The 13,505-nt window shown below is 44.9% G+C and overlaps 1 protein-coding gene across 9 annotated transcripts in view; it reads right to left on the minus strand.

Moving 5' to 3' along the window:
* Positions 1 to 7,964, minus strand: part of COL12A1 (collagen type XII alpha 1 chain) — a 98,457-nt gene extending 90,493 nt beyond the window's left edge. The window contains exons 1-3 of one of the 9 annotated variants that reach the window (XM_072926571.1): positions 7,823 to 7,964; positions 7,369 to 7,468; positions 4,692 to 4,799 (exon numbers count right to left, since the gene is read on the minus strand). In XM_072926571.1, coding sequence (XP_072782672.1) covers positions 4,692 to 4,764 — 73 coding nt within the window. In that variant the 5' untranslated portion in view covers positions 4,765 to 4,799; positions 7,369 to 7,468; positions 7,823 to 7,964. Of the gene's footprint in view, positions 1 to 4,691; positions 4,800 to 6,856; positions 7,052 to 7,368; positions 7,780 to 7,822 lie in introns of those variants that run through there. The other 8 variants (XM_072926570.1, XM_072926572.1, XM_030267464.4 and 5 more) reach the window with 8 other exon arrangements.
* Positions 7,965 to 13,505: the final 5,541 nt, after the last annotated feature.

Genomic DNA, 13,505 nt, shown 5'->3' on the forward strand with positions numbered 1-13,505 from the left:
AGGAAATATAAAAATTTTACAGCTTTTTGCAGATAACACAATGTGACTGCTAGAGGATCCCAATGAATACCTTAACAAAACAGAAAAAAAATGTAAATGGAGTACCAAGTAATTTATATCTAGAACCAGATTTAAAAGTGATATGAGTTGGAAGTAGCTGCCATCCACAATCCCTATGTGAAACATATTTTGTGATTCCATCACTAGAAAGGGCACACTATAATTAGTATGTAAAATAATGTGTTAGTCCATGTTAAAATATACAGTCTACAGAAGCTGAAGAGTGAGTTCAGCCTTATCATCCCAGCGATAAGGCCTGCTGAGGCTGGAAGGTGCCAGAACTCTTCATTTGCTATTTTTTTCAGAAATGGCATGAATTTGGTAAAACTAACCAGGTCATGACCCCAGTTAAACTCCTCTGAAGCCTGCATTGTCAATGTGACTGGAATGACCTACAACCTAGAAATGTAGTAAAAAGCAGCTTCTAAAAAGAGCAGCTTCTCAGACTTGTTAGATATTCATTGCCAATCACAACAAAGAAACATTGCCATCTGCATCTTTGCATTTTTAAATTTTATGTATGCTTATGAAATTTATTCAAAATTGAGGATGCATAGCTCATAAATGTACTTTGAAAAAAATTCATTTAAAACTATATACCTATACAAATAAAGACATACATATCTCAACATGACCCATATATATATACACATTGTATGTATGGAATTTTACACATTTGTGCATATATATGTATATGTATGTGTATATGCACTTACACGTGCATGCATATTTTGCTTCTAATTAGCAGCAGGAAAAATATGAGGATGACTATATATCCTCATGTATATAAAAATTTCAATTCCATATGTCAATCTATATGGCTCTCTATTTAGGAGCTTTGAAATCAACAGCTTCTTTCTCAAAAGATATTGCCATCAAAAGATAATAAAATAATGGTTCTACCAACAAGTTTCAAAATTTCAAAAGTTTCAGCTATCCCAAATCACCTCTGAATCATTCAGTCAATGAAAATTAATGTACTCAACACAGCTTTATTACAAGCCAAAAATTCTAATCTTCTGCAACTGCTGTGCTGCAATTATTTGTCACTTAATATACTGGGTGTCCTGGTAACAGATTTTTCACCAGACAAACCGTTTTATGCACAACACAGAGATACCTGGATCAGTGATGCCCTCCTTCCCTACTTCCAGCCTAGAAAACAGACTTTTCTTGGTCTTAACCAATTCCTGAAAAACTGAAAAGTCTGCACCTTCAGAAGCTCAGTTAAGCTACACAAAACCAATTATTTCCTCATTTCTTTCCCGTGCCTTTGAAAATCCCTCTGTATTAAGACACATGATATGCTACAGAAGCCATGACAACATCACAGCAGTAACTTGAGGTTGTAATAAATAGATTCTTCACATGCCACTAAACTTGACTTAACTGTGACTAGAATAAGAGCCCTTGGCTCTTTGTGATTACAGATGAAAAAAATACTGTAACAGAAAGAAATTCTGACATGTGGATAGACATGGAATGCACTGGAGTAAAACAACTTTAAGTATAAACAACTTTATGTTTAAGTATAAAATATAGAATCACACACAAGGAGTTAAAGCTGGGAGAGAGATATCAGAAGGATTGCAAAATAAAACAAGAAGAATTTCACTGTAAAAGAAAAGAGTAAAAATGTTAAGCATGAAAATAGATTTGCTTCCTTGACCACTGTAAACAAACAACTTCCCCAGTGAAAGGGCATGAATGCATTTAGACTATATGTGGGCTTTCCCCCCTCTACTCCTACAGTGACTGCCCAAGTAGAAACTCTTGTTCTGCTGTACCTCTGTAGAAAATCTCTAACACCATTACTGCAGCTCAGTTCCTGCTCAATGCCAAGAGCAGCAGAGCACAGCTCTCACAAAGGACTTCAGAGCAGCTGTGATGCTGATGAACAACCAGTTTCATACTGGAAAGTTCAGGAATCTATGGACAGCAGCATCAGATTAACACCAGATCTGCTCCCAGGGGAGACTGAAAAATGAAAGCTGAAGGAGGGCAGAAAATAAAACTAAGCTTTTTCTGTCCTCTGCTCTCACCCCATCTTTACACGTCATATCAAGAATCTTTGTTACATTAAATGGCCCTCTCCCTTATTCTCCTCTCACTTTTTCATCTCATCAAGTATCTACCCACACCTTTAGGAGATAAATTTTAAAATGCATGTCCTGTGAATGGTACATGGAGAGTCAAAAAAAAAAAAACAAGAAAAGAGACACAGGACTGACTGACTGGTGAGGGAGGATAGCTTTGCCACGAAGTGATCTGAAATTTGGAAAAATAAGACCAAGGGACAAATGTTCACAGGAGAAAGTCAGTTCAGCAGACAGAATCTAAGTCACAATGATACCAAAATAAAGTAAGGAAATAAATTGTTAAAGTAAATAAGATGCAATTTACAAAACTATACAAACTTGCAGCACAAAATTAAAACAGTGCAGAAAAATGATCAGTATAGTGCAAACAAAAACCCCACTGTAAAAATCTCTACAAAAGCAGTTCCCATCAAAGCAAGTTCTAAGGCACTCCTAGTTTTGAACTTTCATTTTCAGCACCACTATTTCTCACTCTGTTTTCAGCACCACAATTTTTTGCCCTACACGTCCCTGCTCGTACTTCAAAACTCTGCAGCTAGGAGAATTTTCTCATAGAAACATGATCATTGATTTTATTTATCAAACATTTCTGAGTGCAAAGTAATGTAAGTTCTGTCCAAGAGCCCTCTACAACTCTCAAGATCAGGTTTTATCCATTCTTTTTCTTGGCAATAGTGCATCCTCCAACATCTAATCAAGGTCATCCAGCTATGTGTCAAGATTTGCTGTTATAACTCTGCTCCTCCAAATACATTTTTGTAGCTTGCTTTAACAGTACTGAAGCTATGACTGGTTTAGTCTACACTATAGCTGAATAAAACACCTTCACTTACGGTCAGTACTATGAATTCATGTACTTCATACATGTAATTCATAGTGCAGGACAACAGCAATATTACTCCAGCTCTATGTGAGCTCCCTCCTAAGATGGTGAAGAATGCCCAAACACATCCACTCCCTCCATCAAAACTGTACACTTTCTCTGCTTTCTCTGGCATGGCCATCCTGCATTTCAAATGCAACTCTGAAATTACTTCAAATGACTTTTTTCAGTTCCTTTGCCAACAGTAACACAGCATGAGAGGAAGGCAATGGACTGATTCTCTCCTAGGGTGACCAGATGTTGCACTAGTGGCAAAAATGCCATCTTTTTCCAGAAAGCCAGTGTATTGTACATCTGTATGTCCCAAGCAAACACTACTACTACTGCTTTGGGGGGCAAACACAGCAGAAGCATCTTTGACACCCCATGCCTTTTGAAGAGATCAGCCAAGGTGATCAGGTCCAGACAAGGGAGGTTGCGGCAGACCATGATCAGGGAATTTCTTTTGGTTCAAGACAGAAAGAGAAGGAAGGCAAAAAAAGAAAAAAAAAAGAATTATCAATTCCTGGCTTCTGGTTTTTTCCAGTAAATCCATGGGAGTTCGCATCTACGATGGAGTCAAGTCCCAGAGGTCAGATCAAGTTATTTCAGTGCAGGACGTTCAGCCTTTTTGTTTCCCCTGGAAGACACTGCTGGCAGAAATTCCATGACTATGACCAAAAAGCCAAGCAGCTCACACTGAGGGCACAGGACACAGTTGCTGTTAATCCACTGTGGAGCAAATGCCAGGCCAGGCCATTTTGAGGCAAGTGTGGCAGTGAAGATGAGTCTCCCCACATCTTCAGCTGGAGGCAAAATGCTGCCAGGGCTGACAGGGGCCTCAGTCTCCAGAGAGACTGCACTGGGAGCTGAGGAGGAGGAGGAGAAGGAAAAGGAAAGCCTTTTCGGAGGTGACAGTACCACATGCATGCCAGAGCCTTGCAGCCTTGGCTGCCACAGCAAGGCCTGGCCTAACCTTCCCTTCAGCGGTGCCTGTCACACGTGTCACAGCACTGGCAGCACCTTCCCAGGTGTGTTTGCCGGGTCAGACCCACCACAGGAGCTGAGGTGTCTCTGAGGGAGGGTCCGGCCACCCCAAGGCTCAGCCGGGGGTCGCCTGGCCGAGCAGGGGAGGCCGATGCAGCAGCAGGCCGGTGGGGCAGGGGCGAGGCGGGCGGCTGGACAAAACACACAGGCGCAGAGAGCCAGACTCTGTTGGAGCATTTTATTTCAAAGTTGCGGGTTGTTGAGTAGTATGTTTTCCGTTTCCTCTCTCAACATTACTAAAAGAGGCCAGAAACCAGCCCTTCTTGGTCCGTTCTGGGGGCAGAGCCATGTCCCCGGCCAGGCCGGGCTGCTCGCCAGCGGCACCGGGCTCCTCGGGCCGCTGCACCCGGGTGGCCACAGCAGCTGGCCCACGTCCTGTCTGTGGGGTGGTGTGGACAGCACACCAGAGGGACAGAGACAGGGAGCTACGGTCCGGCTCATTAGCCGGGAGAAACAGAACACAGAAGGAGCTGGGCAAGGAAGGAGAGGCGTTTCTCTGAAGGAGAGAAAGAAGAAGGTGAAGTATTCACACTCAAAAACAGAGAGGGAGACAGCCAGTAGCTCAGGGCTGGTTGGGAGATTTGCTGGTCAGCGGGGCAAGAGGGCAGGGAGGAGAAGGTTACCTTCAGCCTCGATGGAGGACAGGAGGGTGGCTGCACACAGAGCAGCAACTGCCGAGCACAGCGCTGTCTTCATTTCTGCCCTTTCAGATCACAACAACATGAATGAATCTGCAATGATGGGGAAGGGAGGGAGGGGGAGAAACGAGAAGGAAATTATACATGTGGATTAAAGGATTGCGTGGGTGTATTCATGAAACATAAAAAAGACAAACAGTGGATTTCACTTTGTTCCCTTATCCCCAGCCCCCCACCCAAGGGACCAGGTTGAAACCTCTAGACTTGAAAGCTGTCCAAGACGATGAAAGATCTGCATGACTAACTGGAGAGTCTCGTCTCGCAATAATGTGCCTTTTGTTGCTGAACCCTTTCCAATCACAGTAAGCACATGAAGCTTTAACCTAGTTAGGGTTAATTTGATCAGGGAAGTGCAGTGAAGATCTGCGCCTCCACACAGGCAGGAGCCAGAAGGGAGCTCCATGACTTCATCGCTAAATGTGATGATAGCTAATTCAGAGGTCATTCCTGCTCTGGATCAACTAAATGTCTCTTTCAGCTGGGGATTTTAATCGGCTCCTTTTTCATAACTGTTGAACCACTTAGTTAGCTTTGTTTTACCGGTCTCAAGGCAGTTTGGAAACTGTAATAAAACTTTTTTGAGGGGTTCTGCCTACAATTGCGCTATTCTTCATTTTGTGAAAGTCTAAAATAGGTTATACAGAAGTGTGTGCAACACACATCTGAAATTTGACACGTCTGTCTAGCCATGATGTTTCAACATCTGATAATTCATTTACATGTCCTGAGAGAAAATATATTTTAAAATACACTATATAAAGCTGACAGGCATAAGTCTCACAATCACTGCAGGTTGAATAGCAAAAGAAGTGGGATTAGGCCAAGTTAGTGGTTCTTAATTGCAAGCAGCCATACCTTCATAACTATATGCTTTAGTTCATGTAAAATTACTGCCAATTACTACAGCAAAACTTCCAAATTATTTCTTTGTCTAAGTAAAGTCTAATACGAACCTACACATGCATGTAAGTGTTTCTATTGTTTCAGATTTTCTATCTCAAGAAGTAGGAAGGTGGCAATTTGTATGAATAAAGTAATTCATGCATCATATATCATAATTAGGCTGGGGGAAGGAGAATTCCAAAAGCAATTAGGCAACAGATTTTATCAGGAAGGTTCCAAGAGCAAAACAAAAGAAGAATACATAAATCATTAGTCCGCAGAAAAAAAACTGAAAGGGAAAACAATATTCTTCCACCATCTAAAGAACTACCCAGCAAGGCACATTTGGTGGGAAGACACTATGGAGATCCAGGAAATTCCCAGTTACTGACACTGAGATTAATAAACTTCATTTGAGCAGCTGTATATACTTGCCTTAGCCAAACGTCTTAACTGCACATGAAAATACCAAAAGCTTAACGAAAATCTAAGCAAAGGTTTCAGTCTAATGGCAGTTCCAGTGGCTAAACAGAAGAGCAGTACTGACCATAATGGCACTTACACAAGAAAGGCCAAGGTTAGTATTAAAATGCACTGAAACCTCCAAAATCGTATCACTGCTCTGCGTGGGAAACGGCTGCCCCTGGGCAGATCTACAGCATCCTGCAGTGAGTTTAAGGATCGCCTAAATTCAACGCAAAAGGACATTTTGCCCTGATAATGTCGTGCGAGCTTTGACTGCCATCTTTCGATCATTTTGAAAAGCAGCAGAAATTAATCATCTCACAAAGGCATCTAGGAATTCTCCACTGCTGCAGGTCTACCATTCCTGACACACGTTTTTGTTTCATGAAATACACCACCTCAGCCAAAGCATTCGTTTGCTAGCCTAGAAACGCTGTTTCCTTCTCGCGAATTTAAGTGTGTGAAAGAAGCCCTGGAGGTGGCAGAGGACACCTCCTGGCTCAACAAGTTCACAACAGACTTCGCGTCAGGACTAAAGGTTTTCTCATTGATCTTTAGAGACCACTTAGAACAAGTCAAACCTGAGCTTTCACAGTGCCAGTCCCATCTCAGGCTAATTCAACCTACAAAAGCTTAGCCAAAGCATTTCGAAACCACACAGTGCACGATAATTAACACTTTCAAGAAGAAGAAAACTAACGTAAACAGAAAAAGAAAAAAAAAACGCAGGAAAAGCCCACTACCTATCAAAGATATAAAAAACTGGAAGCAGGATAAAGCATCACCGGCAGCTGCACACACAAGGGAGGGAAGCGAGCGCTCCTGCCAAAGCCGCAGCGGTAGCATGCCTGCAGGCGCCCTGGGCGCTGACAGCAGGCTCCGCCTGGAGCCTCCGGCCGCCGGGAGCCTCCGTCTCCGGGACAACACCGCCCCTGCCGCATTTCTGCCCAGGCACCCTTCCGCCGGCAGCGCTGGGGGCCGGCATCCCGCCGGGCTCCCCCGCGCCTTTCCCGGGCTGACAGCCAGCAGCCCCGGGGCGCTCTGCCCCAGCCTCTCCGCCCGCCCGGCCGCACGCCTGCAGCGGGCTCTGACATGCCCAACGCGCGCACACACGCTCCTTCCTAATCCCGCGTCAGCTTCCAGCCCAAGGTGCCTTGGAAGGGGCTGCGTGCCTGGTGCGTGCGGACAGAGCGGGACACGGGGGTCGGCGGCGGGACGGGCAGGGAATCTCGCTCCTGCGCGGGCACACACAGACCTTCCAGCGCGGCCGCAGGGTGCCCGGGTCGGTGACGGGACAGCTCCTCCGGTGATGACTCCGGTGGTGCCAGCAGCGGCGGGAGCCGCAGCCGTCGGACCTGGGTAAAGGGAGCAGGATAAAGGATGAAGCTCCGGGAGCACCTTGTGGAGGGAGCAGCAAGCAGCAGCAGCGGCGAAGGAGGAGCAGCAGCAGCGGCAACAGTGAGCGCAGAGGAGGCGTCTCGATTACTGTAGCTCCCGATGCGAGGGGTCTGTCTGGGAAGACTTGCCTTCTCCAAGTGGGAAGAGCCTCTTCTCAATCTGCTACTTAATAGAGGGCTGTTCCCAACTCTCAATTTACCCTCGTAAGCGGTTACGAAACTTCAGGGAAGGTGGACTGCTGCCACCGGGTGATATATGCGCTGCTGTGCTCCAGCAAGGAAGGGGATCCACTTCTGGAAACTGGCGCATACCTCCGCGCATTCCTGCGGCATGAGACGGGAGCCGCGGCGGCAGCGCGCCCAGAGGCAGGGGCCCGGCTCGCCGCCCCCTCCCTCCCTCCCCCCCCCAGGCTTCCCAAATGGGGAGGACACGGGAGGGCAGTGGAAAAATTGAGTCTTCGGGCAGGCTTCGACGGACGGCGGCGCGGAGGGTGTCCCCGGGCTGGGGCTTCCACGCAGCCCCCGCCGCCCCCGCGGAGGACCCGAGGCTGGGATGATCCCCAGCACAGTCTTGCAGAGAAGTGCGGGTACTCCCAGTGGCGCGGCCGGGAGCCTTGAGGACAAAGGTGATACTAATCATTGTGACACGGTTCAGGTGTGCCTGGCCTCAACACTGTGCAGCCATACATACATTAAACCTGCATTAAATACACCCTCCCCCCGACAGCCCTCCGCCACATGGGAGTTTTACTTCGAGCACAAAGTGCCGCCGGCGCCGGGATCAGCCTGAGGCGGGGCGGGCTGAGGGACGGGGCGCACGGCCGCACCGACCCTCCCTCGGATCCCGCGGAAAATCCGCGCCCGTAGCCCATGTCTGAAATTCTGTGCTTTCAGGAACTTCACCTTCCAAAATCGGGTAATCCGCTGGGGGACAGGCTCCGCGAGGGTCTCCCATCACTCCCTCCTGGGAGCCTGCCCGGGTCACCCGACGTGTCCTGGCCTCGGTAGCGCGCCGTGCCAGAGAGTGACACGGCGAAATAGCCGGGCCCTTCTCTGCCCGAGGGCCCAGACAGAGCACCCCGGGGGCCCCGCGCCAGCAGCGGAGCTGCTCCCACACCCGTGGGGAGCGGCGTCCCCGGCAAGGATCGCGGTCCTCCGGGACTCCTTCGAGCTAACATACGGGATGTCACCGTCCCCTCGGAGCGGGTGCACAAATTCGGGACGCGGAACAGAGATGACGAGGAGCAGGGGTAAACAGGGAGCGTTCCCTCTCCCTGCGGGTTTCTCCCAGCCGCAGCCCCGCTCGTCCCGGAGCCCGAGCGCCGCGGCCCCGCCGCACCGGGACCATCCGTGGTGCCGGAGCGCCCCCCGGTGGCGGCGCCGGGCAGGAGCGGCGGCCGACAGACCGACCGTCCGTCTGTCCGCCTGCCGAGGCTGCGGCTGGGCCCCGGGGCTGCGGGGCGAGATGGAAAACAGGGCCAGGAAGGGCGGAGAGAGGGAGAGATGGGGCCACGCCTCAGCGCAGAGCTTGGGACCCCCGCTCGGAGCGGCCGGGGAGACTCCGGGACCACACTGAGTCCCTTTCGGCTCCGCGCACGACGTGACCGGCAGAGTCATGGCGGGGTTTCGAGCCGGGGTGGAAGTGACCGAAAGCGGAGATTAATATTTTATCAGAGGAACGCTCCTGGGCACTTTCCCGCAGGACTGGGAGACCAAGGACCTGTCGGCAGGAGGACTTGTGTCTCCTGAGCTTCATTTCTGCAACAGACCTGTCATCTACGCAAGAACCCAAATGCTGAAAAGAAAGTGATAACCAGAAGATATGTGCTGACATTTCCTGACACTCTGGGACACGGCACAGTCTCAGCTGTCTGGTATTGATAGAATGCACTTTCCAAAAGCAACATCTCCTCTGCTGATAAAACTCTTGACCTATTAAACCCCCTTGCCCAGCTGTTGAGCTGGATTTTCTCTTTTGGTATCATTTTGGCATGGGGAACTGGATTTCTTCCTATCCAGGTCTGATATGGAAAAGCAATATTTCTGAGAAATAATAAATTTTAAAATTTTTATTTCCCTGAATGAACTCACCAAGAACATGAGTATAAATGTCGTGTGGAAAATAGTTTCATTAAGAATGGACATCAGGGAATACAATGAAATATCCTTCCACAGGAAGTGAATTAATGCAAATGAGGTGTTTTTATCACTTGTGCACTACAACAGTATTTTTTTTTTTTACAATATACTGTGGATTTTTTTCATCACAGGATAACCAAGATTTTATCTTAATAGTTAAAAGCAATCAGTGTAAAAAATGAAGCTGGAAGAAAATATGCATTATTCTATGTAAAAGTTAAATCGATCCAAAATATTGTTTTTAAATGTTTAAATAATTTGGTGTATTGGTACAAGTGGATTTACATTAGTGGAGACTTTGAAAGCAAGGGGTCTCTCAGGTCTGCAAGAATCTCATATACTCTCCCTCACAGACCTAGATGCTGCTGAGGGGAGTATCTCCCCTTCCTCTCAGCTGACCAGTTTTGCTTTATTTCTTTGTGAAAAATAAGATTCAGAGCTGGCAAGAGGAAACAATTAATTGACTCCAAGGGCAGCAGGATTTTGTTCTCATCCTTAACTCCTTATTCTAACTCTTCTATCCATGATTCTTCTAAGATCATTTATGTGCAAAATATACCAACAAATTGTATTTAGAGTGTGTGCTTCCATATATCACAGTAATTAAATGGGTTGTTTTCAATCAGCACTGTTGCTATGTACATTCATAGTCTGAGTACATAGTATGTGATGCAGAAGGCATTTCTGAAATGCATAAACATTTACTAACACTCTCCTGTCTGCTTGTTTCTTAGACAAGTGTTAAACACATTAAGACCATTGCACTCCAACTCCACAATTTTGTTTGCTATCTAATCTGAACACACTGAAACAGTGGCAGATTTAAATACAAAAATCAACATTTAAATTAATATTTATACTTTTAATAATATTTTCCATTTCTGGTGTAGGTGTGTAAAAGTAATATTGCAGGTAACCAGGAATTTCTTACAAATTTTTAAATGGTTTTAGATCTAAAGTAATTCAGGAAACTTCATCTTTCTGACACCTCTTTTTTTTTTTTTTTTGTTACTTCAAACTGCATTGCCAGGGCAGAATAGCACAGTATATTCTGCATTTCAGCACTGTAAACTTTGAATATCATTTCCATGTGGCTATCACACTAGATTTGGCCTCTGTATTGTCCTGACAGTTAGTTGCATCTGCTTTACATATGAATATGGTAAATGCATTATTCATATGTATATATGCATTTGAGTATATGTTTTGCACAGAGGAAGAATAAAAAAAAAAAGTGTCAGCTCTTTGAACATCAAACAATATATAGATTAAGCATTAAGTGTTGTTATACAAGCAAAATTGTGCTGCTGCCAGTGACTTGCAGTCAGTAGAGTACATCTGCCCAGGAAGTACTTTGCTGGTCAGTCTATCACTACATCTATCACTACACTGCATAATGGACAGCCTTTCCAGTATATTTTCTATTCCCTATTAAATCAGTCATAAGACTAATATTGCACAGGAGTATATCTGCACTCATAAAATCCAGAAGGACAAAACACATTAAACTGCTTCCACCAGGCTCTTCCTTATATGAGAGATTTCCAGTCAATGGCAGAAGAAAAACGCAGTCTGGTGTTTGTTTATTTGGATAAGTTCATTTCAGAGCTGGAATTCAGGGAGCAGAACTAGTCTGACCTCTCATAATGAGAATTGGCTTCTTATATTAGCAGTGTCCAGAGAGGATTTGTTCTATCTGAAATTTGCTCATTCAGTGGAACAACTACAGAAGCAGCATCCCTGGAAAGTGTGACAGCCATGAAATAATTATCTGCCTTACCAGGTATGTTTTCCTTAGCAACTATTTATTTCTCTAATGTGTGTAATTGTTTTTTCCCATCATGTAATGTTCTGAAAGTTAATTATTGTGGCTTCAGATAAGTAGAACTGGAAAAGCAAATAAATCTTTCAAAAGCAGAGTTATAAATAGAAAGAAGCTGGTATTTAGTGGAGTTTGTGAGTCTGAGAAAGTCCAGTTAATTTGTAGGCAGTAATTTTTAAAAAAATATAGATCTTTAATACTAAAATTGGAAAAAAATGGATGCAATTATCTTATAGTCCCATATATATACACAAACACACTTTATAGTGTAACATTTCTAAATAAAGTTGCTTTCTTTCAAAGAAGCTGGTTCATTATTTCATTATAGAGTCCTGATCTGTTCAGGAAGCACTCCTCTATGAAACCAGTACAAAACTTGCTTGATTAAAGAGGACAGGAAAATAAATTGAGGACAGTGACTGCATATTTTTCAGGTATCCCTGTGTGTTTTAATGTAATTTTTCCTGCCACAGCAATGGACTGGCCACAAAGAATTGTGAATGCAGATCTAAGCAGTCATCTTCACGTAGCTGAGGGTTTCTTGGTGAAACAATGATGGTTCACTGAGAAAAACCATAATTTTGAAAAATTAAAATGTTTTTAGAAATCACTAGCCACTAGCTGCCACTTGCAGAACATTATAGTACAGTGCTGAGTACCTAATTGGATTCAACATCTGTTGAAGGGTCAATAGCCATGGGTTTCCCTATATTTGGTAGGATTTCAACTATTGCAAAGTAATTTCTTCCTATGAAGAAGCTCTCAATATTAATCAGCAACAAATGCTGAAATGGTGCAGTGCCAAGCTCTGAACAGGAGCATTTTGGTAATTCTTCTTAGTACTTCTATATATTAAAAACATCAGAATCTATTAGGACAGCAGGGTCTGTTTAGGTGGTGGGTAGTCTTATGGAGAAGATGAGCTTGTGTCTGAATGGGCAAAGTATTCAAAGCTGATGAAAGTTCAGGTTGCATTAGATAATGAGCGACCTGATCCTTTTGTTGCAGACAGTGGAATAATTAATGATGGGGGGAATTTTAAGACTCAATACCTTGTCATTAGGCCAGCTGCTGATGCTGGCCTCCTCTCCCCCACAGACACAAATGGCATTGAGGATGTTGTGATTCCTCTGACTGAGGAGCAGGTTGGAGGAAAGCTGTCCAGGGGGAATAATCAGCTGCTGCTGCACTCTATCCCAATGCGTATCTTTCCAAGAAGGTTTAGAGGACGTGAAGGTCAACCCCAAATCCTAAGTTCAGCATGACAAACATTCAAAACTTTAAGCATTCTCACAAGTGAATCTGATGTGAGTGCACAGAACCATAGTAAATGAGGCTGGAAAAGATCCCTAGAGGCCATTTAGTACATGACCTGTTGTTTCAAGTACCCCAGGACTTCAAAGACAAATTCTCCATACCGTACTTAGTACTAACAGCATACTTTGGGGAGCTGTTTTGTAGCAGCTGACAATAGATAATAGCTTGTTCTAGGTGGGTTGCAAGTTGTCCAGAATATGACTATGAGTCCAGCCATCAGAAATAAAAAAATAAAACTACACTGGAGAAGCCAGTATCTTTGGATCAGAGAATCATAAAATGGTATGGGTTGGAAGGAACCTTAAGGATCAAGTTCCAACCCTCTTGATTCCATAAAAATAGCCTTGGTTTATTGTGAAAAATTGCTTGCTTAACTGGACTTGTCTGCAAACTCTCAGAGAGCAAAGAAGCCAGACTGGGAGAACCCTTCTTGTATGTGGCTGTCAGAGGTACAGATCCCACCAGTCTTGCTAAAACCCCTTTATAGTTACAGTATGTCTGTACACGATAGTCACGTAATTTTTTTGACAATTTCTAAACTTTGTGGGAGGTGGACTCCATGGTCACCACCATCCCTGCTCCCCACTCCCCCCAGCTTCTCCATCTGAGTTCCTTCATATTCAAACTGGCAGACTGTGGCATTCATCACAGTTTTTTCCTCTGCAAAAGAAAGAGCACCAGAGGCAAAACTTGGGCTAGAACACAGCTAGGGAATGC

Source organism: Taeniopygia guttata, chromosome 3, assembly GCF_048771995.1.
Source record: "Taeniopygia guttata chromosome 3, bTaeGut7.mat, whole genome shotgun sequence".
NCBI lineage: Eukaryota > Metazoa > Chordata > Aves > Passeriformes > Estrildidae > Taeniopygia > Taeniopygia guttata.